At 43.2% G+C, this 25,196-nt stretch overlaps 1 protein-coding gene across 2 annotated transcripts in view; it reads right to left on the bottom strand.

Moving 5' to 3' along the window:
• LOC129818704 (poly [ADP-ribose] polymerase tankyrase-1) overlaps positions 1-25,196 on the bottom strand; it is a 107,051-nt gene that overhangs the window by 81,216 nt on the left and 639 nt on the right. For both annotated transcript variants that reach the window (XM_055874858.1, XM_055874857.1), the window contains exons 2-3: positions 23,061-23,285; positions 8,766-8,861 (exon numbers count right to left, since the gene is read on the bottom strand). In XM_055874858.1, coding sequence (XP_055730833.1) covers positions 8,766-8,861; positions 23,061-23,285 — 321 coding nt within the window. The remainder of the gene's footprint in view (positions 1-8,765; positions 8,862-23,060; positions 23,286-25,196) is intronic.

A 25,196-nucleotide genomic window follows, 5' to 3' on the forward strand; every position in this document is an offset into this window, starting at 1 on the left:
ATCCCTACTGCCTCTGATCTGGCGGACTGACGAAACACAAATGCTTGTAAATTATGTCTGAATGTTTGAGTGTGCCCCTGGTTATCCGTAAATTTAAAAAAAATCCGTAAATAAAAAAAATGGTTCCATCTGGTTTGTTTAATATAGGGATTTTGAAATGTATACTTTTACTTTCAATTCTTAAGTATATCTGAGCAATTACATTTACTTTTGATACTTAAGTATATTTAAAATCAAATACTTTTAGAACTTTATTCAAGTAGTATTTTACTGGGTGACTTTCACTTGAGTAATTTTCTACACTTTATCAAGGTATCTACACTTTTACTCAAGTATGAAAATTGGGTACTTTTTCCACCACTGATCAAGGACGATCAATGGAAACAGAATGCACCTGAGGTCAATTTTGAGTCTCATAGCAAAGGGTCTAAATATGTATGTAAATAAGGTATTTCACAGTTTTTTATATATATATACATTTGCAAACATGTCTAAAAACCTTTTCTCGCGTTGTCATTATGGGGTATTGTGTTTAGATTGATGAGGAACATGTTTAATTTGATCCATTTTAGAACACGGCTGTAAAAAAGGGAAGTCTGAAGGGAAGTTCCTAATGCACTGTACATATACAAACATATTTCCACGCTATGAGGTTGGAATAATACTGTAAAATTGTGAAAATGATCATGTAAGAGGTTTTTTAAAAAGACTGCCTGAAATATCTGCATGTTTTGTTGGGCTGCTGTTTTGGCCTTCTATGGTGACATCACCATGTGGTAAATTAGTTAATAGACCAATAAGAAAGAGTTCCAAACCTCCCTGCCAATAACATCTAATTTTCAGTTTTCCCTCCCCACTCCCAGACAATCGTAGCAACATTCTTGCTTGAGAAATTGCTAAAAAGTAGTTTGTTTTCTATTAAAATGGCCAAAAAATAAATAATCAGATACTTAATTGTTTTCCAGGAATAATTTAATATGGAGATAATAACTGCTTCAATGGACCTTTAACACTCTGTGAACCTATTGTCTCTGTGTAGCCTCAAGAGCAGCTGGTCTCAACGCACCCTCACTCTATCACTGTCCCTTTTAGCCAGCCTCTCTCTCCACTGCTCTCAGCGCCCTTCTCACTCCCTGTGATTCTAAGCACGGCGGTGGGGTGTGGTGGAGTGGGGCCGGGGCGGCTGAGAGCTGGGGGCACTGGGGCAGACACTTCATCAGTACCAGGTAGAGGTCCTGGTTGCAGTAGAGGGAGAAGAGAAAGGGAGTGCCCACACAGCATCTTACTCCTCTTGCTCAGGTTCTGGCACTCCTATCAAAATCTACATCTACCTCGCATAGGGGGTAGCGCTACAGGTGCTTCTGGGGTTAAACGTCAGACTCAAATCACGCACAGACCACTCGATCCAGCTCGATCTGTGTCTTTCATTTGTAGAGTTGCAAAGACAATACAGCCAAAATGACATCCAAATAAGCACTCGATACTAAATGGGTGCAATGTCGACTTGCTTCAGCATGTACAATCTGCATAAATGTTCCTCCATCTTATCTGCATGTCATTGTGTTCTGTTGGAGAGGTCTCCCATCATATTGGGGACCATCTTCCCCCCTCCCCGGGGCCGAAAGAACATCCTACTCATCATACTGGGGCCTCTCAACATGCCTTGCATTTTTCCATCACAAGATGAGATGTGTGAAACAACATTACATGATCCTTTTCATACGCAGAGTACAGCAAATTTAATTTCAAGTCATCTGGAAAAAGTCAATAATTCAACAGCGATTCATCTGTGTGTGGAGGACGACGTGGAGCAGCATGTATCAAGCTGTGTTATAAGGAGATTTCTTTAATGCAAGCTTTGAGGATCCAACAAAAGACTAACCCCGGGTGTCGTCCGTAACACTAAATTACTTCTAGCCGGGATTTGAAAATGCATTTTCGTAGCAGTTAGTTACGGATTACATGTAGGGATATATTCTCCGCTCAGGAACCGTGGCAACACTTCAAGCTTTGCTGGAACGGCGTAGATCTAAATTTATCATCGCTACAGGATATTTGTTCCCCGTCACCCGGGTAGTTTATAGGTCAATATAATCTTTAATCAAACAGTGTACTCGCTGTTCGCACTGAGGTAGAAGAACTGAATAACAGCTCTAAATCCATCCAAAATGCAGCCTGCAACTAGGAGTACACTACAGACAGGGGCTAACAGTAACGCAACGTGCCACAGTGTTTTGAAGTACGGTGTGGACTCCCAGGCGTGGCATCTTTAAAAGAAGATACCATTTCTCATCTGGTGCCCTCTAGAAAACAACATGTCAATGTAAAACAAGCTAGACCAGAGTAGAGTATGATGTACAGTCCTGTGGATGAGAGGAGTCAGTTTACTCTAGGTTGGTACACGAACGTCAGAGTCTTTGACGGTTCCTAGACCGCAATAGTCAATCATAAGTTCATAGAATTATATTGGCTGTTATTACTGTGTATACACAGTACGTCTAGCTTACTTCATATGACAGATCTATATAGATTGCATGTAACTTACCTCATATCACAGACATAGATAACTGGTAGAACATACCAGATATCGCATGATTACACTGTGCTCTTGTCCATGGGGTAAGTTTGGAACAAAACCTAGCCCATGGCCTCTAACACAGTTCTTACGGTGAGATGGTTATGGTGTGTCGCTTTGTGCCTTTTCACAGCCAAAGGCTTGGGCTTTTTCCTCGAGACATCAGTCCTGTTACTACTGTATGAGCTAAAACCCAGAGGATGTATAACACAGCCAGAGCAACACCAGGATCATTGAGCCTCTGCTTGGTCCTCTGTTCAAGACTAACCTTGAGGGGGATTGTTTATGTAACACAGTCAGCACAATACAAAGTCCACTCCTTTTAGGTAGGCCAACTGAGAAAGCACAACATTATCCTGCTATGAATGGGAAAAGCCTCGTAAGAGCCCTGCAAATAGGTTTCAGCGAATGATTTGACAATCTATTGCAATCAAGTATAATTTTTGTACGACGTGTCCTTGGTTTCTACATTATTATAAACGTATTCCAATGTCTAAGCTAAGTGCTGAATAAAAAGAAGACATTCAACCCACATGCAGTGCCTCTGTTCTATTCTCCCCTTGTTTCATTGAAGTGCCATTGAAAGAGTTTTTGATGGTCTGCATAAAGAACATCCATATCGATCCAATCTGGCAAAAATATTGCAGAGGAAAAAAGACGGACTCCTCAAAATGTTGTCGGTCTCGTCTCCACTCGTGACATTAGAACTGAGCTCTATATTACAAGGAGAAGATTGTGCCAGGCGAGGAGACAAAACTAAGTGTCAGTGGAATCTCCTTTTCAAGATAACAGTCCTATAGTTTCTCTATCTCAGAGAGAGAAACTGCGTGGGTGTCTTGTTCTTCTGTACTCGTGGGCACCTGAAATCCCCAAAAGTCACCACAAGGATAGTAAAACAAGGAAAAATCTCCCTCGTGGGGACATTTCCCACATCCCCGCGAGGACAACAGCGATTTTAAGCTTAGGGGTTAGGTTTAGGGTTACAATTAGGGTTGGGGATTGGGTTTAAGTCAGGGGAAAAGGATTTTGAGTAGAAATCAAATGTAGGTCCCCATGAGGATAGAATAACAAGGGTGGCGTTTATTCTAATATCCAAATTAACATTAGTATTCGAATACTTGTGTGAGTATATATTTTTGCGATAAAAAATGCCTATTTTAACACGTGTAGCTTGTTGTTTTTGTTAGCCAAAAAAAGTGGCAAAGAGGCTCAATGTGTAGCAAGTGGAGTGAGAGTTCACTAACGCAAAACAAGATGGAATAAAGTTACAGAATTAAAATGTTAGTGAATTGAGAAGTAGTAGGCCACAACGAGCAACCAAAAGGTAGATTGTTGTTTTATCTGAATGGGTTTGGGGAGGTAGCCTCAATTATCCTAGCTTAGCTAGCAGGCTGGACAGATGACATTTTAAACAATGCTTTCTTCTGATAAAAGCTAGTTCATCGCATCCGCCGTGGAGCCCACTTTAATAATATGACCATATTTCCAAGCTGCTTGTCGTCGTTTTGAAGTAATCACGAAAAAACAGGCCTTCTTTTGGGTCATTTTTCACCCTGCCTATTAGTTCTATTGAGCACCATGGCACCAACTCGCCTTCCGAACGTTCTATTCCCAGCTTATTGTTTTTTGTCTATTGTTGGCAACGAGACCTGCTCACGTTGTTAGAAGTTAAAATGTAAACAAAAAAATGACTCATGGAACTCTGATAGAACTCTGTCCTATTGATTCCTGTAGGGGACATATAGGCATGTCGGTCTATTTCGTCAAATATCTTGCAATGTGTATATTTAGATTGTCTTCTGGTCGGACGTCATTTAAATCAAAATAATCTCCTCTTTCTAATTATGTAGATCTGGGCAGCGAGCTTGGTTGTCATCAAATGCTAGCCCCAAAATACTTTTTGGTCTTGGAACGCTGAGCTCCCCCCATTGTTTTCCTATGGAGAGGCATGCCGGTCTATTTCGCCAAATATCTCACCATGTGTAAATTTAGATTTTTTCAAGTCGGGCACCATTTCAATGAGGAGAACCTCCTCTTTGTAATTATGTATGTCTGGGCAGCGAGCTCTTTTGTCATCGATCACTAGAATAGAAATAGAAGTTTACATACCCTACATTACTCATCTCATATGTATATACTGTATCATCCCATCTACTGCATCTTGCCTATGCCGTTCTGTACAATCACTCATTCATATATCTTTATGTACATATTCTTTATTCCTTTACACGTGTGTGTATAAGGTAGTAGTTGTGGAATTGTTAGGTTAGATTACTTGTTGGTTATTACTGCATTGTTGGAACTAGAAGCACAAGCATTTCGCTACACTCGCATTAACATCTGCTAACCATGTGTATGTGACAAATAAAATTTGATGTTTTCATTTTTTCCCTACTTTCATTACGCAGACATAAGCACAGTTGACACCATCAAGGTGCAGATGTTTACTTACTACACAAGTTGTTTTTTTCCAGTTTTGTCCGACGAACAGATTGTAGTGGTAAAATAAAAAGAGATACATTGTTTTGTGCATTATAGGCGAAATAAAATTCTAAGTATCAATCAAAACAGGCTCGGCGAACATTCGATTCCATTCATTTGCTATGGGCTCGTGCTAGTGTTCCAGCTTAGCCAATGTTCTTTTGCTGTTTTTCAGACTTGGGTGAATTTTAACTCGTTCTATTTAGAGGTCGACAAATTAATCGGAATGGCTGTTTAATTAGGGCCGTTTTCAAGTTTTCATAACAATCGGCAATCTGTATTTTTGGACACCAATTTAGTCGGGGGTTTTTTACACCTTTATTTAAAGACGGCAAGTCAGTTAACACATTCTTATTTTCAATGAAGGCCTAGTAACGGTGGGTTAACTGCCTTGTTCAGGGGCAGAATGACAGATTTTTACCTTGTCAGCTTGGGAATTTGTTTTTGCAACCTTCCGGTTACTAGTCCAACGCTCTAACCACCTGCCTTACATTGCACTCCACAAGGAGCCTGCATGGCAGGCTGACTACCTGTTACGCGAAGGCAGCAAGAAGCCATGGTAAGTTGCTAGCTAGCATTAAACTTATCTTATAAAAAACAATCAATCTGAACATAATCACTAGTTAACTACACATGGTTGATGATATTACTAGTTTATGTAGCGTGTCCTATGTTGCATATAATCGATGCGGTGCCTGTTAATTTCTCATCGAATCACAGCCTACTTTGCCAAACGGGTGATGATTTAGCACTGTCGTTGCACCAAACCTAAACACCAATGCCTTTCTTTAAAATCAATACACAAATATATATTTTTTAACCTGCATATTTAGTTAATATTTCCTGCTAACATGAATTTCTTATAATTAGGGAAATTGTGTCACTTCTCTTGCGTTCCGTGCAAGGAGTCTGGGTATATGCAGCAGTTTGGGCCGCTGGCTCGCTGCGAACTGTGTGAAGTCTATTTATTCCTAACAAAGACCGTAATTAATTTGCCATAATTGTACATAATTATGACATAACATTGAAGGTTGTGCAATGTGACAGCAATATCTAGACTTAGGGATGCCATCCATTAGATAAAATATGGAATGGTTCCGTATTTCACTGAAAGAATAAACGTTTTGTTTTCGAAATGATAGTTTCCGGATTCGACCATATCAATGACCAAAGGCTCGTATTTCTGTGTGTTATGTTATAATTAAGTCTATGATTTGATATTTGATAGAGCAGTCTGACTGAGCGGTGGTAGGCAGCAGCAGGCTCGTAAGCATTCATTCAAACAGCACTTTCGTGCGTTTGCCAGCAGCTCTTCGCAATGCTTCAAGCATTGAGCTGTTTTTGACTCCAATCAATTCCTGAGATTAGACTGGTGTAACCGATGTGAAATGGCTAGCTAGTTAGCGGGGTGCGGGCTAATAGCGTTTCAATCGGTGACGTCACTCGCTCTGAGACTTGGGAGTAGTTGTTCCCCTTGCTCTGCAAGGGCCGCGGCTTTTGTGGAGCGATGGGTAACGATGCTTCGAGGGTGGCTGTTGTCGATGTGTTCCTGGTTCGAGCCCAAGTAGGAGCGAGGAGAGGGACGGAAGCTATACTGTTACACTGGCAATACTAAAGTGCCTATAAGAACATCCAATAGTCAAAGGTATATGAAATACAAATGGTAGAGAGAGAAATAGTTCTATAATTCATATAATAACTACAACCTAAAACTTCTTACCTGGGAATATTGAAGACTTAAATAGGAATCACCAGCTTTCATGTGTTCTCATGTTCTGAGCAAGGAACTTAAACATTAGCTTTCTTATATGGCACATATTGTACTTTTACTATCTTTTCCAACACTTTGTTTTTTTCATTATTTAAACCAAATTGAACATGTTTCATTATTTATTTGAGGCTAAAATGATTTTATTGATGCATTATATTGAGGTAAAAGAAAAGTGTTCATTCAGTATTATTGTAATTGTTATTATTAGAAATAAAAATAAATCGGTATCGGCTTTTGTTGGTCCTCCAATAATCGGTATCGGCGTTGGAAAATCATAATCGGCTGACCTCTAGTTCTATTGTCCAGCCTTTCTCTAGGCTACTTCAGTCAAGACAGGCACTGTTATATGTGATGATAAATAACATTGTGGCTGCTACAAGTTAGCTTGTCTTGGCTGTAGCCTAGTTGCTGTGGCTAGTGGCTACTGTGACACTCCGTCTCCCTCCGTCTGCTCGCTCCAAGCCCCTTTACAGCAATAGAGTACCAGCCTCTCTCCCTCACGCAGCAGTGATCAGGTAAAAAAAAAAAAAAAAATGTAACAAAACAAACTGTTTAATTTTTAAAAAATCATGTATTTAGAATATCCAGATTTAGTGCAAAAATTCATGATACTATTTGAATAGTAAAATTGTTTTAAACCCCCTTCCCTAGTATGTGTGTGAACACTGTTAGCTTTGCTCTGGGAGAGAGAGTCGAGGCCTTGAGCAGCATGAGGGTCGGACGGAGTGCTGGCGCAAAGTGCAGAGAGAGATAAGAAAAGTCGATATGTAACAATTATCTGGAGTACTCCAGTGACTGGAGGGGTTCTCCTCTCTCGCTGCTACACTATTTATACAGACAGTACAGTCCTCTCGGCTGCTCTTTCTCAAACCATGAAAGTCGTCTGGTGATTGTTGATAGCCGGGTCATGATACTACAAGGCCAGAGTTTAGTGTGACAGTGATGGTCATTTTCTACCTGGATCACATCAGTTCACCGACAGTGTCTCAAAAGGAAAGTCCTAGCAGGTGGTATAATTAAGATGTTGTATCAGCATCATTATACATTCATCTCCAAGAAATGTAAACACACACGCACGGCTTAATACTGCGGTCTACACACAGCAATCAATAAGCTGAAGTTTGTGTCACGGTCATACTCAGCAACAGAGGACAAATAGGCAACAGTAAACAGTGGGTTGCTCTTCTTGCGTGCCACACTCCAACGTACTAAACGCTTTCTGAGTGTGTAATAGTCCTGTCTGCTCTCGTATCATGTGAATGTTTTATTGTTGAATACTGTTATCAAAATCAGTTCACGTTTGCATCACATACAAAAAATTCCAGACAAATAACATCCTCTCTGTGATTTATGTTTACAAGGTGGGTGGGATAGCCTTTTAGGACAGTTCTCCGCTCTGTATCGCTCTTTAATTTATCTACCAGCCAGGGAATATGATGAAACCGCGTGAACAGAGAGAGCGTGAAAGAACAGAAACACAACGGAACAGCCTAATTATGGATTTGTCTGACTGCTGAAAGGAGAGAATCACACAACCGACTCACACACAAAATCAACAGATAAGACCATGGAAGAGGATGAAGGATAGAGTAGTGTGGATACACGTGGAGGATCATTCGCAGTTCGACAACTTATCTCTGGGAAAGAGCGAGAGAGAGGTGGAAGTAGAGGTGAGGCGCAAGAGGTCAGGTACGTAGGTAGCGAGAGCGAGGGGTAGAGAGACTGCTAGAGGTGAAGGTATGTAGACACAAAGAGAAAGACTGGTAGATACAAAGAGAGATAGAGTGGTAGAGGTAGAGAGCGTGAGAGAGGTAGAGAGAAAGAGTGCCGTGGAGGTAGAGAGACTTAAGAGTGATAGAGGTAACCTGAGAGAAAGAAAGAGGGAGGAAGAGGTAAAATAACATTTAAAAAAATACATAATAATCGCTCATCACTTACCAGTGAGCACAGCCTTGGCGGATGGGTCGGCAAGGTCCAGGGCACTCTTGCCGTCGGTGTTGCGAATGTTGGGGTCGGCTCCATGCTGGAGCAGCACTGTACAGGGGAAACAGAGACAGTAGCTGAGCTCAGGCAGGGACAGACACAGACCGCCGCTGCTAACACCAGGACTAGCGCTGCCGCCACTGCTGCCCGCTAGCACTCTCTGGCTCCGCGGCATGCTGCCGACATAAACATACATCGCACACCAGCGGTGCGTCGTGAGAACGGAGGACCGGAGCGACAGCAGGCAGCAAGAGGGGGAAAAAACAACTGCCCAAACTGAATGCTGCGGTGGAGGTGAGGAGGGGAAAAAGCCATATTAGAAAAACAGGCAGGAAGACTCGGGCACTACCATGTGACTCCAGCACAGGTATGAGAGCAGAATATCAAAGCCCGCCTGCCTGCCTTTCTCTCTCTAGCCCAGGGAGGGAGAGGGAATGAGAGAGAGAGCGAGCGAGCGTGACAATAAAAGAGCAGAGGGTTAGAGACAGAGTAAGGGAGGGGAAAGAAGAGAGATGGGGGGAAAAAAGGACATGTTTCCCAGGGTGCAGCGTTTTAATCTCCCCCAGATGAGTGATTGTCTGAGTGGATGAACAGCAGAGAGCTCGCTCGTAAGGAGACCAGCGGCCCCGAACTCTCAGCTCTATCCCGAAAAACACACGCGCGCACACTACCAATCACATCCTGCAACACTACTATGCTTCCGTCGTTCTTCACTTCACACACCCACACTGCTCTATGTATTACCAAGGTTTACACACTGAACAATACACACAGAAGACACACAAAGGGAGAGAGGCAGAGAACTGCTCTGCACTCAAATCAGCGAGCAGGACAATGAAAGAAAGAAAGAGTCAATGGGGAGGGAGGTCGGGAGAGGAAAACAAGAGGGTGGGTTAAAGACAACTCCTACTCAAACTGGATCGCACCTCTCAAATCACATACACCTTTTATACGCAGCAGAACAGGGTGAGGGTGCTAGCTTTCAGAGCCATTTGTCATCATACGTATTCAGTCAAGCGAGCAGCAGCAGCAGCTTTTCTCAACATCGCCACTCGGATGATCACTTGGCTAAATGGGAGCCCATGTCTGTCTGTCTGTGCCTGCCTGCCTCTCTCTCCTTCCACATCGGTGACGCACGCCACACGTTAACTCACCCATTCCTCAACACAAATGTGATTTAGCACTGCACCAAATCACATTGTCTTCCACATCCACTCCTGTCCTACTAGCCTGGTAACTAAAGGAGCAGGGAGACACTAAAGAGAAAGCCTTGGTGGAAGAAAGAGTGAACAAATCCAATGAAAAGGAGCCCTCTGTAAAATAGATATGCTGGGCTATAGCAGCAGTCTCAGTCCTGTAACAGATTAATATGCAGGTAGGCTCTCATACGCTGCTGCGTTAGCTGGAGGCAGAGCAGAGAGCCGAGGTATGACAGGCAGTCAGTGGGAGTCTGATGGAGGGGTGCCCGTGCTGGTGGAGGGGGCAGTGGAGAGAGGGATGGGGCAGTGTGGAGGGGGCTTGGTGTCGTGTCAAGGCGTAAATGATGGCGACGGGGTGATTAAGATTCGCAGGTGCTCCTCTGACAGCTTGCCTGCCTATCTGTCTGTCACACATGAGCGAGAGCGAGCGAGCTCAGCTGTTCCTGTACAGCAACAACACCTCCTTCCCCCTCATAATGTAAACCCACACAAGATACTTCAGTGACCTCCACCCTCCAAACACACACACACCAAAGAGAGACACTCCCAAAGCTGGAGTAGATGAGCCATTTGCCTTGCCGTCGTCGCTCACCCTGTTCCCATGGTGCTGCGCGTGCAGCTGGCTAACACGGCCAATAACACCTACAACAATGATAAACGAGAGGGCGGGAGAGTGCTCAGCATACAAACACCAGCCACTGTGGAGTGACAGAGCTAGCTGACAAGATGGAGAGGATGGAGGGGGCCTAATCATATCATCCTGATACGTAGGTGCTGACACGATGTGTATTGCCATTCTATACGTATTAGGATTCCATACTACGATTTCATTGCATTATGATGTTAGCCCACGCAACTCCATACACGCCGTCTGCCATTTGCCCGGTACAATTCTCCAATGCGCCAGTGGCCATCAAAAGGTGAGCATTTCCCCACTGAAATCAGTTACAACAACATACTGCAGTCTGGTCAAGAGCCTGGTGAAGATGACGAGCACGCAGGTGAGCTTCTCCGAGACGGTTTCTGACCGTTTGCGCAGAAATTATTTGGCCGTGCATAGGGCTGTTGCGGTGTCCCGTATCATCGCCACACCGGCAGTCATGAGTCATGAAGGCAGTTCAATTCCAAGTGACCGTTTAGTCACAGTAATTAGGCTTCTCCAAGTGATGGTCATTAGTAGCCTACCAAACTTGCTAACTGCCTGGTACTCAAGCACTCTATTGTCCCTCTAATCACTCTGACATCAATGCAAACGTAATCAAAATCTAATCAAACACTTCATGAGAGCCCATGAGCTCATGTTGCGCAACATTTCTATAGGCTATGCAACTGCGCGAGAAGTGATGGTCGATATTAAAGAGAAGAGGATCCCATCATAGGCCCGGCCTACTATATTTATTTCTCAACTTTCGTAATATTTAGCACATCGGTTATATTTACAACAGGAGTATATCCAACCTGCCTGGCATGAAAATGAACCACGGAAAGGCGTCCTCCATTTGCTATTTAAGTGCATAGATTACATGTATTTTTCCCGCTGCCCCGTTTCGAGACAGGTGCATAATGGTCCATTCTAAATCAAAACAAATTTCACACATATATTATTTAGTATATGTAAAAACAAGATTAAATCAAGAATAGTCTGATGGGTAACAATATTAGCCTATCACTTGTGAATGATGCCCAGCATAAGGCAAGAAACAATTCCTTTTTTTGCCGACTTTTTCGAATCAGTCGCACAACTCATGTAGCCTAGCCCATTGGCCTATATGTTTAGATAAGGTTTCTATCGCAACTAAAGCGGCCAAATAACTTATTAAAATGAAGCACATTAATCCGCTTTACAAGGTGTGTAGAGCCTTAAGCAGCGTGTGAGTTTCAAGTTTGGGGAAAATAATTTTCTCCATAAAAATGCATCTTAATAATAAAAGCATGCATAATCGCCTTTGCGGTCACTTATGATAATGGTATTTTCCCACTAAATGGAACATTTGCGCTTATAACCTACTACCATGTGTGCATTGCTGCGCTTATAATGGAAGAAATAATTAACTATTAGGCTAACATTTTAAGCTAAACGTTCTGATCTGTTGCGTCAGCCATATTGCGTAAAAAAGGTATTAATTTGAGATCTATTGCATCTCACAACTGTCCCAGACTATGTTTGGAATATTTATTTCTTGCAGAGAATTGGTCAACTTTTGTACTATGGGGGATAGTAGGTTGACATAGGCTAGTGCTTTTGCTGTTCGTTAGGCCTACTCATTTTGTTGGCTGACGAAAAGTAAATGTGGACTGTCTTCTAATATCTTCAATATGCACCTCAGAATTGGAAAAGGTTCCGCGCAGTTGCATCCACGATGTGTCTGTCTTCACTTGTAGCCTGTATGAAAGACCCGATCACGTGATGGGGAGCCATGTGAGTGAGAGGTGCTAGGAGCGCGCAGCACTCAGGGAGAAGGGCACATCGCAGCACTCCAGACCAAAATGCATTTCAGCCACACAAAGGGGATGCCGCCGTGAAATTCGAGGCATTATCAAGTGCTTGTCAAATTGTGAATGAGAGACTGATGAAGTGTGTACAACCTGCGCAAAAAACAAAGCAGAGCTCATGCCTTTCAAGCGATTTTTTTCAAAATCATCATTAGCGTCGCATCATGCAGCCTTACAATGTATTAAATATCAAAACATATAGCCCAACGTTTGTAGAACAACAAAAGTTACATTAATAACTCTAAATTAAGCATATAGGAGTACATTTCTTTATTAACCGGTCAACACAGAATAGCCGCATGTGGCCGCATGTGCGCACTCTGAAATCATTTTATTTCCACTTTGTTCAATTGTATTCTTCATACTATAAAATAATGTCCCGGAATTCTAAGCAAATCTTGTCTGCTAAATTAGATAGTGTAGTCCACAGCCATTTGGCATAGCCAGATCAGGGCAACTAGCAACTAGCAATTCTGTTCTGCTGAAACAGACTACATTTTTTTCATATCATGCTTCTTTAGACCAGTCTAAAATAAATTATTGATTTATTGTGACGGTGTAGGCTATTATATGGATTTATTAGACTTTTTAAAATGTAGATGTTCCAAAGGTCTGCATCAGTGGCTTGTAGGCTATGTGTGGAAGCAGGAGATACTAAATGTCTTTATGTTAATTAACAGTCAATTACCGTGAGACCGACAGTTAATTGCTTGAAAATCACCGGCTGTCATGACCGACACAGCCTTAGTTGTGCAAACCCACCGATACATCAGCTGTCCGGGTGGCTGGTCTCAGATGATCCCGCCGGCAAAGAAGCCACATGTGGAGGTCCTGGGCTGGAGAGGTTGTGTGTGGTCTGCGGTTGTGAGGCCGGTTGGATGTACTGCCAAATTCTCTAAAACGACGTTGGAGGCTAATTGTGGCAGAGAAATTAACATTCAATTATCTGGCAAGAGCTCTGGTAGACATTCCTCCAGTCAGCATGCCAATTGCATGCTCCCTCAACTTGAGACATCGGTGGTAATGTGTTGTTTGACAAAACTGCACATTTTAGAGTGGCATTTTATTGTCCAACACAAGGTGCACCTGTGTAATGATCATGCTGTTTAATCAGCTTCTTGGTATGCCACACCTGTCAGGTGGATGGATTATCTTGGCAAAGGAGAAATGCTCACTAACAGGGATGTAAACAAATTTCTGCACAAAATTTGAGAGAAATACACATTTGGTTCATATGGAAAATTTCAGAGATATTTTATTTCAGCTCATAAAACATGGGACCAACACTTTACATGTTGCGTTTATATATTTTTTCAGTATAATATCGCCCAAAATAATATTGTGGTATGTAACTATCGATCCCCCCCCACCATCACTAGTGAATGAGAGCCTGTCCAAATGTTATTAGTCTCTCTGAGAGTGAAAAATGTGTGTAGTAACTACATTCTGGCATGAGATCAGCATAGTGAGTGTTTTTATGTTAATGAACTGGCACTGCTGAAATTAGGCTAAAGTCACTTAATGGTTACTGTTTAATTTCTGCTGGAATTATTTTCATTCATAACACACAAAAAGATGTATATAATATCTGAGACAAGCAAAAGCCTGAGTAAATATCTCCTTACATGCCCAGTTCTGAAGAACAGCAGCTCACAAACCAACAATCTGTGTAGCTAGATAACCATCCAATTGGCAACAGACTTGTGAATATTAAAAAATATGTTCATTTTCCCCACCAGTGTGTTTCCACCAAATGACAGTGTACACAAAATGTTCTTTTTTTGCTTAACTTTTCATGTACCAAACAAAAATCTAAAGTCCAATGTGCTTCCATCACATTTAACTCTAACCTAGATTTCTTTTCACCAAAACTGTTGCGTTAAATAGCAAAACGTTCAGTTATTATAAAAATAATCTCCAAAATATTGCTATTTTTAAAACAAACCATAGAAAGTTACTTTCAATTTCAGTTTAATCCACCAGAAAAGACAGAACAAATATGACAACCAATATTATGGTGAAAACGGTCTAATTATATCATAAATAGGGTTGGTGGAGTTAAATCACACACGCAGCTAAAAAAAAACATATGGAAACTAAATTACAACCAATTAATTGCAGCATTACTGCAAAAATGGAAGACGCAAGTGGAATACGGAGAAAGTAAGGAACTGTCTGAACTGGTGAAGAGGTAACCCGGAGTCGCCTCTTCACTGTTGACGTTCAGACCTGTGTTTCGGGGTGCTAATGAAGCTGCCAGTTGAGGACTTGTGAGGCGTCTGTTCCTCAAACTAGATACTACATTTTTTTTTTTAAACCTTTATTTAACTAGGCAAGTCATGTAAGAACAAATTCTTATTTACAATGACGGAACAGTGGGCTAAGTGCCGTGTTCAGCGGCAGAACGACAGATTTTTACCTTCTCAGCTCGGGGATTCGATCTAGCAACCTTTCGGTTCCTGGCCCAACGCTCTAACCACTAGGCTACCTGCCTGCCGCCCCAATGTACTTGTCCTCTTGCTCAGTTGTGCACCGGGGCCTACCACTCCTCTATTCTGGTCAGAGCCAGTTTGCGCTGTTCTGTGAAGGGAGTAGTACACATTGTTGTACAAGATCTTGAGTTTATTGGCAATTTCTCACATGGAATGGCCTTCATTTCTCAGAACAAGAATAGACTGACGAGATTCAGAAGAAAGTACTTTGTTTCTGGCCATTTTGAGCCTGTAATCGAATCCACAAATGCGGATGCTCCAGATACTCAACTAGTCTGAAGGGCAGTTTCATTGCTTCTTTAAATCAGTACAAGTTTTCAACTCTGCTAACATAATTGCAAAAGGGTTTTCTAATGATCAATTAGCCTTTTAAAATTATAAACTTGGATTAGCTAACATAACGTGCCATTGGAACACAGGAGTGATGGTTGCTGATAATGGGCTTCTATACACCTATGTAGATATTCCATAAAAAATCAGACGTTTCCATCTACAACAGTCATTTACAACATTAACAATGTCTACACTGTATTTATGATCAATTTGAGGTTATTTTAATGGACAATTTTTTGGGGAATGGTAGTGTATATACACTGCTCAAAAAATAAAGGGAACACTAAAATAACACATCCTAGATCTGAATGAATGAAATATTCTTATTAAATACTTTTTTCTTTACATAGTTGAATGTGCTGACAACAAAATCACACAAAAATTATCAATGGAAATCAAATGTATCAACCCATGGAGGTCTGGATTTGGAGTCACACTCAAAATTAAAGTGGAAAACCACAATACAGGCTGATCCAACTTTGATGTAATGTCCTTAAAACAAGTCAAAATGAGGCTCAGTGGTGTGTGTGGCCTCCATGTGCCTGTATGACCTCCCTACAACGCCTGGGCATGCTCCTGATGAGGTGGCGGATGGTCTCCTGAGGGATCTCCTCCCAGACCTGGACTAAAGCATCTGCCAACTCCTGGACAGTCTGTGGTGCAACGTGGCGTTGGTGGATGGAGCGAGACATGATGTCCCAGATGTGCTCAATTGGATTCAGGTCTGGGGAACGGGCGGGCCAGTCCATAGCATCAATGCCGTCCTCTTGCAGGAACTGCTGACACACTCCAGCCACATGAGGTCTAGCATTGTCTTGCATTAGGAGGAACCCAGGGCCAACCGCACCAGCATATGGTCTCACAAGAGGTCTGAGGATCTCATCTCGGTACCTAATGGCAGTCAGGCTACCTCTGGCGAGCACATGGAGGGCTGTGCGGACCCCCAAATAAATGCCACCCCACACCATGACTGACCCACCGCCAAACCGGTCATGCTGGAGGATGTTGCAGGCAGCAGAACGTTCTCCACGGCGTCTCCAGACTCTGTCACGTCTGTCACATGTGCTCAGTGTGAACCTGCTTTCATCTGTGAAGAGCACAGGGCGCCAGTGGTGAATTTGCCAATCTTGGTGTTCTCTGGCAAATGCCAAACGTCCTGCACGGTGTTGGGCTGTAAGCACAACCCCCACCTGTGGACGTCGGGCCCTCATAGAGTCTGTTTCTGACCGTTTGAGCAGACACATGCACATTTGTGGCCAGCTGGAGGTCATTTTGCAGGGCTCTGGCAGTGCTCCACCTGCTCCTCCTTGCACAAAGGCGGAGGTAGCGGTCCTGCTGCTGGGTTGTTGCCCTCCTACGGCCTCCTCCACGTCTCCTGATGTACTGGCCTGTCTCCTGGAAGCGCCTCCATTCTCTGGACACTACGCTGACAGACACAGCAAACCTTCTTGCCACAGCTCGCATTGATGTGCCATCCTGGATGAGCTGCACTACCTGAGCCACTTGTGTGGGTTGTAGACTCCGTCTCATGCTACCACTAGAGTGAAAGCACCGCCAGCATTCAAAAGTGACCAAAACATCAGCCAGGAAGCATAGGAACTGAGAAGTGGTCTGTGGTCACCACCTGCAGAACCACTCCTTTATTGGGGGTGTCTTGCTAATTGCCTATAATTTCCACCTTTTGTCTATTCCATTTGCACAACAGCATGTGAAATTTATTGTCAATCAGTGTTGCTTCCTAAGTGGACAGTTTGATTTCACAGAAGTGTGATTGACTTGGAGTTACATTGTGTTGTTTAAGTGTTCCCTTTATTTTTTTGAGCAGTGTATTTACAAAAGAATACATATGGGGGAATGGAAATTAGGCAGACAATTACATTGATAAATTGTCGATTCTAGGGCCTCCCGGGTGGCGCAGTGGTCTAGGGCACTGCATCGCAGTGCTAACTGCGCCACCAGAGTCTCTGGGTTCGCCCCCAGGCTCTGTTGCAGCCGGCCGCGACCGGGAGGTCCGTGGGGCGACGCACAATTGGGCTAGCGTCGTCCGGGTTAGGGAGGGTTTGGCCGGTAGGGATTTCCTTGTCTCATCGCGCTCCAGCGACTCCTGTGGCGGGCTGGGCGCAGTGCGCGCTAACCAAGGGGGCCAGGTGCACGGTGTTTCCTCCGACACATTGGTGCGGCTTCCGGGTTGGAGGCGCGCTGTGTTAAAGAAGCAGTGCGGCTTGGTTGGGTTGTGCCTCAGAGGACGCATGGCTTTCGACCTTCGTCTCTCCCGAGCCCGTACGGGAGTTGTAGCGATGAGACAAGATAGTAATTACTAGCGATTGGATACCACGAAAATTGGGGAGAAAAGGGGATAAAATGTATTTAAAAAAATAAAAAATTGTCGATTCTATCTGCAATATTAAAGCTGCTCTACTAAAAAGGTTTTGCAAAATAATTCTAATAATAATGTGCCTACTCTGGTCTTGGTACGTGCGCTCAAGCCAACAGCTTGCAGATACAGTGCGGGTAGGCTGTGCGGGTATGCTAGTCTACATGATGACATTATGGATAATTTTTTAACTGTCAAATGGCAGTCACGCATCGATCATCCTGTCATCAGAATCAGACCCTCAATATACAGTTGAAGTCGGAAGTTTACATACACCTTAGCCAAATGCATTTAAACTCAGTTTTTCACAATTCCTGACATTTAATCCTAGTAAATATTCCGTCATAGGTCAGTTAGGATCACCACTTTATTTTAAGAATATGAAATGTCAGAATAATAGTAGACAGAATGATTTATTTAGGCTTTTAATTCTTTCATCACATTCTCAGTGGGTCAGAAGTTTACATACACTCAATTAGTATTTGCTAGCATTGCTTTAAATAGTTTAACTTGGGTCCAACGTTTCGGGTAGCCTTCCATAAGCTTCCCACAATAAGTTAGGTGAATTTTGACCCATTCCTCCTGACAGCTGGTGTAACTGAGTCAGGTTTGTAGGCCTCCTTGCTCGCACACGCTTTTTCTGTTCTGCCCACAAATTTTCTATAGGATTGAGATCAGGGCATTGTGATGGCCACTCCAATACCTTGACTTTGTTGTCCTTAAGCCATTTTGCCACAACTTTGGAAGTATGCTTGGGGTCATTGCCCATTTGGAAGACCCATTTGCGACCAAGCTTTAACTTCCTGACTGATGTCCTGAGATGTTGCTTCAAAATATCCACAATGTCCCTCCCTCATGATGCCATCTATTTCGTGAAGTGCACCAGTCCCTCCTGCAGCAAAGCACCCCCATGATCTCGCCATCACGGTTGACAACTCCATTGTGTCCTCCTCCCAGAGTGCTAAGAACCTTGGCGTGATCCTGGACAACACCCTGTCGTTCTCAACTAACATCAAGGCGGTGACCCGTTCCTGTAGGTTCATGCTCTACAACATTCGCAGAGTACGACCCTGCCTCACGCAGGAAGCGGCGCAGGTCCTAATCCAGGCACTTGTCATCTCCCGTCTGGATTACTGCAACTCGCTGTTGGCTGGGCTCCCTGCCTGTGCCATTAAACCCCTACAACTCATCCAGAACGCCGCAGCCCGTCTGGTGTTCAACTTTCCCAAGTTCTCTCACGTCACCCCGCTCCTCCGCTCTCTCCACTGGCTTCCAGTTGAAGCTCGCATCCGCTACAAGACCATGGTGCTTGCCTACGGAGCTGTGAGGGGAACGGCACCTCCGTACCTTCAGGCTCTGATCAGGCCCTACACCCAAACAAGGGCACTGCGTTCATCCACCTCTGGCCTGCTCGCCTCCCTACCTCTGAGGAAGTACAGTTCCCGCTCAGCCCAGTCAAAACTGTTCGCTGCTCTGGCACCCCAATGGTGGAACAAACTCCCTCACGACGCCAGGTCAGCGGAGTCAATCACCACCTTCCGGAGACACCTGAAACCCCACCTCTTTAAGGAATACCTAGGATAGGATAAAGTAATCCTTCTAACCCCCCCCCCCCCCCCTTAAAAGAGTTAGATGCACTATTGTAAAGTGGTTGTTCCACTGGATATCATAAGATGAATGCACCAATTTGTAAGTCGCTCTGGATAAGAGCGTCTGCTAAATGACTTAAATGTAATGTAAATGTAACATGATGCTGCCACCCCTGTGCTTCACGGCTGGGATGGTGTTCTTCGGCTTGCAAGCCTCCCCCTTTTCCTCCAAAAAAGTTATATTTCTGTTTCATCAGACCAGAGAACATTCCTCCAAAAAGTACAAAGGCTTTTTTATGGCGGTTTTGGAGCAGTGGCTTCTTCCTTGCTGAGCAGTCATTCAGGTTGTGTCGATATACGACTTCTTTTACTGTGGATATAGATTATTTTGTACCCGTTTCCTCTAGCATCTTCACAGGGTCATTTGCTGTTGTTCTGGGATTGATTTTAACTTTACACACCAGAGTACGTTCATCTCTAGGAGACAGAATGCGTTTCCTTCCTGAGCGGTATGGCGGCTGCGTGGTCCCATGGTGTTAATACTTGCGTACTATTGTTTGTACAGATGAACGTGATACCTTCAGGCGTTTGGAAATTGCTCCCAAGGATGAACCAGACTTGTGGAGGTCTACAATGTTTTTTCTGAGGTCTTGGCTGATTTCTTTTGATTTTCCCATGATGTCAAGCAACGAGGCAGTGAGTTTGAAGGTAGACCTTGAAATACATCCACAGGTACGCCTCCAATTGACTCAAATTATGTAAATTTGCCTATCAGAAGCTTCTAAAGCCATGACGTAATTTTCTGTAATTTTCCAAGCTGTTTAAAGGCACAGTCAACTTAGTGTATGTAAACTTCTGACCCACTGGAATTGTGATACAGTGAATTATAAGTGAAATAATCTGTCTAAACAATTGTTGGGAAAATTACTTGTGTCATGCACAAAGTAGATGTCCTAACTGACTTGCCAAAACTATAATTTGTTAACAAGAAATTTGTGGAGTTATTAAAAAATGAGTTAATGACTCCAACATAAGATTATATAAACTTCCAATTTCAACTGTATGTATGTATGTATGTATGTATGTATGTATGTATATGAAAGGAGCATCAAGATCACTTTGCTTGCATAACAATTGTGGATGGAAACATGGTTAGTGAGGTTTTCAAATATTCTCCTCAATAATAAGTGTCTGGGAAGACAACAGAACCATCAAAGTCAAGAGGAAGTCTTAAATCGGTGTACGGCACATCAACTTAATTCCGATCATTACCCACTAGAGAGAATAGCGTGCTCATCCCTGTGCCACGATGCGCATTTCACAGCAGAGAGACTGCAACAAGAAACCAGCTGCATTCTCAAGAGCCAACAAATATAGTAGTCAAGCATAATTCAAAGAACCAGATGCTAAAAGCACACTGCTCTGGAGGCGTATAGACAACCCGTGTCTCAACTCTTGGGTCAATGCAGGGATAATTCCATTACAGCAATGGGAGAAAATAAACTCTCTTGCCACTATATACAGTGCCTTTGGAAAGTATTCGAGCCCGTTGACTTTTTTCACATTCTTACGTTACAGCCTTATTCTAAACTTGATTTAAAAAACAAATTTTCCTCATCTACACACAATACCCCATAACGACAAAGCAAAAACAGGCATTTTTTTGTGCTAATTTATTAAAATAAACTGAAATATCACATTTACATAAGTATTCAGAACCTTTACTCAGTACTTTGGTGAAGCACCTCCGGCAGCGATTACAGCATCGAGTCTTCTTGGGTATGACGCTACAAGCTTGGCACATCTGTATTTGGGGAGTTTCTCCCATTCTTCTCTGCAGATGCTCTCAAGCTCTGTCAGGTTGGATGGGGAGCGTTGCTGCACAACTATTTTCAGGTCTCTCCAGAGATGTTCGATCGGGTTCAAGTCCGGGCTCTGGCTGGGCCACTCAAGGACATTCAGAGACTTGTCCCGAAGCAACTCCTGCGTTGTCTTGGTTGTGCACTTAGAGTTGTTGTCCTGTTGGAAGATTAACCTTCATCCCAGTCTGAGGTTCTGAGAGCTCTGGACCAGGTTTTCATCAAGGATCTCTCTGTACTTTGCAATGTTCATCTTTGCCTCGATACTCACCCAGTCCCTGCCGCTGAAATACATCCCCACCGCATGATGCTGCCACCACCATGCTTCACCATAGGGATGGTGCCAGGTTTCCTCCAGACGCGACGCTTGGCATTCAGGCCAAATAGTTTCATCAGGCCAGAGAATCTTGTTTCTCATGGTCTGACAGTCTTTAGGTGCCTTTTAGCAAACTCCAAGCTGGCTATCATGTGTCTTTTACTGAGAAGTGGCTTCCGTCTTTTCCCTCTACCATAAAGGCCTTACTGGTAGAGTGCTGCAGAGATGGTTGTCCTTCTGGAAGATCCTCCCATCTCCACAGAGGAACTCCAGAGCTCTGTCAGTTAACATCGGGTTCATGGTCACCTCCCTGACCAAGGCCCTTCTTCCCCAATTGCTCCACTTGACCGGGCGGTCAGCTCTAGGAAGAGTCTTGGTAGTTCGAAACTTCTTCCATTTCAGAATGATGACGCCACTGTGTTCTTAGGGACCTTCAATGGTGCAGAAATGTTTTGGTACCCATCCCCAGATCTGTGCCTCGACACAATCCTGTCTCGGAGGTCTACGGACAATTCCTTCAACCTCATGGCTTGGTTTTTGCAATGACATACACTATCAACTGTGGGACCTTAGACAGGTGTGTGCCTTTCCAAATCATGTCCAATCAATTGAATTTACCACAGGTGGACTCCAATCAAGCCGTAGAAACATCAATCATGATCAATGGAAATAGGATGCACCTGAGCTGAAATTCGAGTCTCATAGCAAAGGGTCTGAATACTTATGTAAATAAGGTATTTCTGTTTTTTAATACATTTGCAAATATTTCTAAAAACCTGTTTTCGCCTTGTCATTATGGGGTATTCTGTGTAGATTGCTGAGGAATTGTTTTTATTTAATCAATTTTAGAATAAGGCTGTAACGGAACCAAACATGGAAAAAGTCTGAATAATTTCCCGAAAGACACTGTAGGTCAAAGTAAGTGACAGAGGGGACTGTGGCTCTAGTTTCTTCCCCGAGAAACTGATCTGGCCTGATGTTCTTTTCAATGGTGTCTGGTTTCTCTCCCTGGAGACAGGGAGACTGTTAGGACCAGACCATTATGGGCTGGTTAGAAAATGCCATTATGTCATTGAGATGTTGTGATTCTGTTGAGATCACTAGGGGTGACATGTTTGTTTCAGGGCAAAATAACCTGATTGTAAGACTTGATGATACAATAAGCAGCAGCAGAGCTAGAGACCATACATAGCCTCTCCTATCAATTTCTACAGCAGTTAGGCTGTTAGATGTTCCGTTATAATCTCCACCCGGCACAGCCAGAAGAGGACTGGCCACCCCTCATGGTTCCTCTCTAGATTTGGCCTTTCCTGGGAGTTTTTCCTAGCCACCGTGCTTCTACACCTGCATTGCTTGCTGTTTGGGGTTTTAGGCTGGGTTTCTGTACAGCACTTTGAGATATCAGCTGATGTAAGAAGTGCTTTATAAATAAATTTGATTTGTTAATTAAGCTGTTCATAACACAGTAGCCTTAGATTTGCATTCAAATATAGCTAGGACTATTTTATCATACAGAAAACGGATTCAAGTGTGTAAAGTCAGCACAAAATGCAAGGTAAGCATAAAAGTTGCATGTCGTCGTAGATGTTTCTTACCGATGCACACGTCTATTTTGCCCTTGATGGCAGCCTCGTGGAGAGGTGTGTAGTTCCAGTTGTCCCGGGCGTTTGGGTCGGCACCCTGACAGAGGAGCAGGCTGACCACCTCAGCGTGACCAAAGGAGCAGGCGTTATGCAAAGGGATCAAACCTCCGTCATCACAGGCGTGAACGTTGGCCCCTGTCTGAAGGAGGTGCTCCACAACATCCTTCCTCCCAAATCCTAAAAAGTGGAAAGATTGTGTAAAGTGTTTTTCCTCCATCCACAAATGGGTCTCTAAAACAGTGAAACACAACCTGCAATCAGTTTAACATATTTTATCGTTTTTTTATGAATAGACATACTGGTTGTGTATCACATATACTAACTCAGTGTGGTTAGCTGCAGGCTAAAGTTAAATCTAGACTTGGTTTCCTCTATTGTAATCGCTCCTCTTTCACCACAGCTGCCAAACTAACCCTGATTCAGATGACCATCCTACCCATGCTAGATCACAGAGACGTAATGTATAGATCAGCAGGTACGGGTGCTCTCGAACGGCTAGATGTTCTTTACCATTCGGCCATCAGATTTGCCACCAATGCTCCTTATACGACATCACGGCAATCTATACTCTTCTGTAAATTGGTCATCTCTGTATACCTGTCGCAAGGCCCACTGGTTGATGCTTATTTATAAAACCCTCTTAGGCCTCACTCCCCCCATATCTGAGATGGGTGGGTATAATTTGTGGAACATTCCAACAGGAATCTGTTCGTAAAAACTTCGTAGAGTACAAGGTTGCCAACAAACAACGCATACAAAGTAACATGATCAATCCACATAATGCCTATTCGGAAGCTAACTCACCATGTAGCTTATTCTTAATGTTTGTCGATAGGCTACCAGAGTGAGTACATACATTTTTCAGAATAAACATGGTGAGTAAAAAAAGGTAATTAAAATATCCCACTCCCTAGCCCGGTATCTTATTCTTATTGTTGGCAACCTTGTTATTTACAAAGTTTTTTGGAACAGATACCTGTTGGAATGTTCCACAAATTATACCCACCTATCTGAGATATCTACTGCAGCCCTCATCCTCTACATACAACACCCGTTTTGCCAGTCACAATCTTTTATTGACCTTTATTTAACAAGGCAAGTCAGTTAAAACCAAATTATTATTTTCAATGACGGCCTAGGAACAGTGCCTTGTTCAGGGGCAGAACAACAGATTTTTACCATGTCAGCTCAGGGACTCGATCTTTAAACCTTTCAGTTACTAGTCCAACACTCTAACCACTAGGCTACCTGCCGCCCCTGTTAAAGGTCCCCAAAGCATACACATCCCTGGGTCGCTCCTCTTTTCAGTTCGCTGCAGCTGCAACAAACACTCAAACTGGACAGTTATCTCAATCTCTTCATTCAAAGACTCAATCATGGACACTCTTACTGACAGTTGTGGCTGCTCGTGATGTACTGTTGTCTCTACCTTCTTGTTCTTTGTGCTGTTATCTGTGCCCAATACTGTCTGTACCATGTTTTCTGCCTGGAAAGGCCTGTGTGTTTGGCTTACAAAATACAGTGCCCCCTCCCCTAGCAAAGTACCTCAACTCCACGATGACTTCATCCACGGAGTTGAGTACAGACTAAAGTTTTTTAAATGAACCTCTGACTCCTTGGAGTCGGTGCAGACGATAGACCTTGTCCTCTGTTGTAGCATTCCTTTGTTTGCTTAAAGCCACACGTTTTAATAATACGTAATTAATATCTACAACCACTAGACGGTTTCCTGAATGTTTTTTCTCTAAGGTGGCAACGCAGAGCATGTGCCATTTGAATCTCAAAAAGAAAAAGTCGGTGGTTGTATTTGATTAACGTTTAATTAAAAACTCTGGATTTAAGCAAATAAAGAAAACGCACGCAACAGATTACAAACATTGGTACAGGTTAAGGTTTTCTCCAATAATTTTCATTTTCTGTTAAGTATCTAGTGTATATCGACTCGGTGGTTCATTTACAAAACGAATCTGCGATTAACTCCGTTGATGAAATCATCGCGGAGTTGAGTTACTTACCAACCCCTCCCTGAGTCAAAATGTAGGCTAGTTGGCTCGGCATTTTCGACAAGCTAGCCTAACGTTACTTAAC

Source organism: Salvelinus fontinalis, chromosome 21 (genome assembly GCF_029448725.1).
Source record: "Salvelinus fontinalis isolate EN_2023a chromosome 21, ASM2944872v1, whole genome shotgun sequence".
In the NCBI taxonomy this organism is placed as follows: Eukaryota; Metazoa; Chordata; class Actinopteri; order Salmoniformes; family Salmonidae; genus Salvelinus; species Salvelinus fontinalis.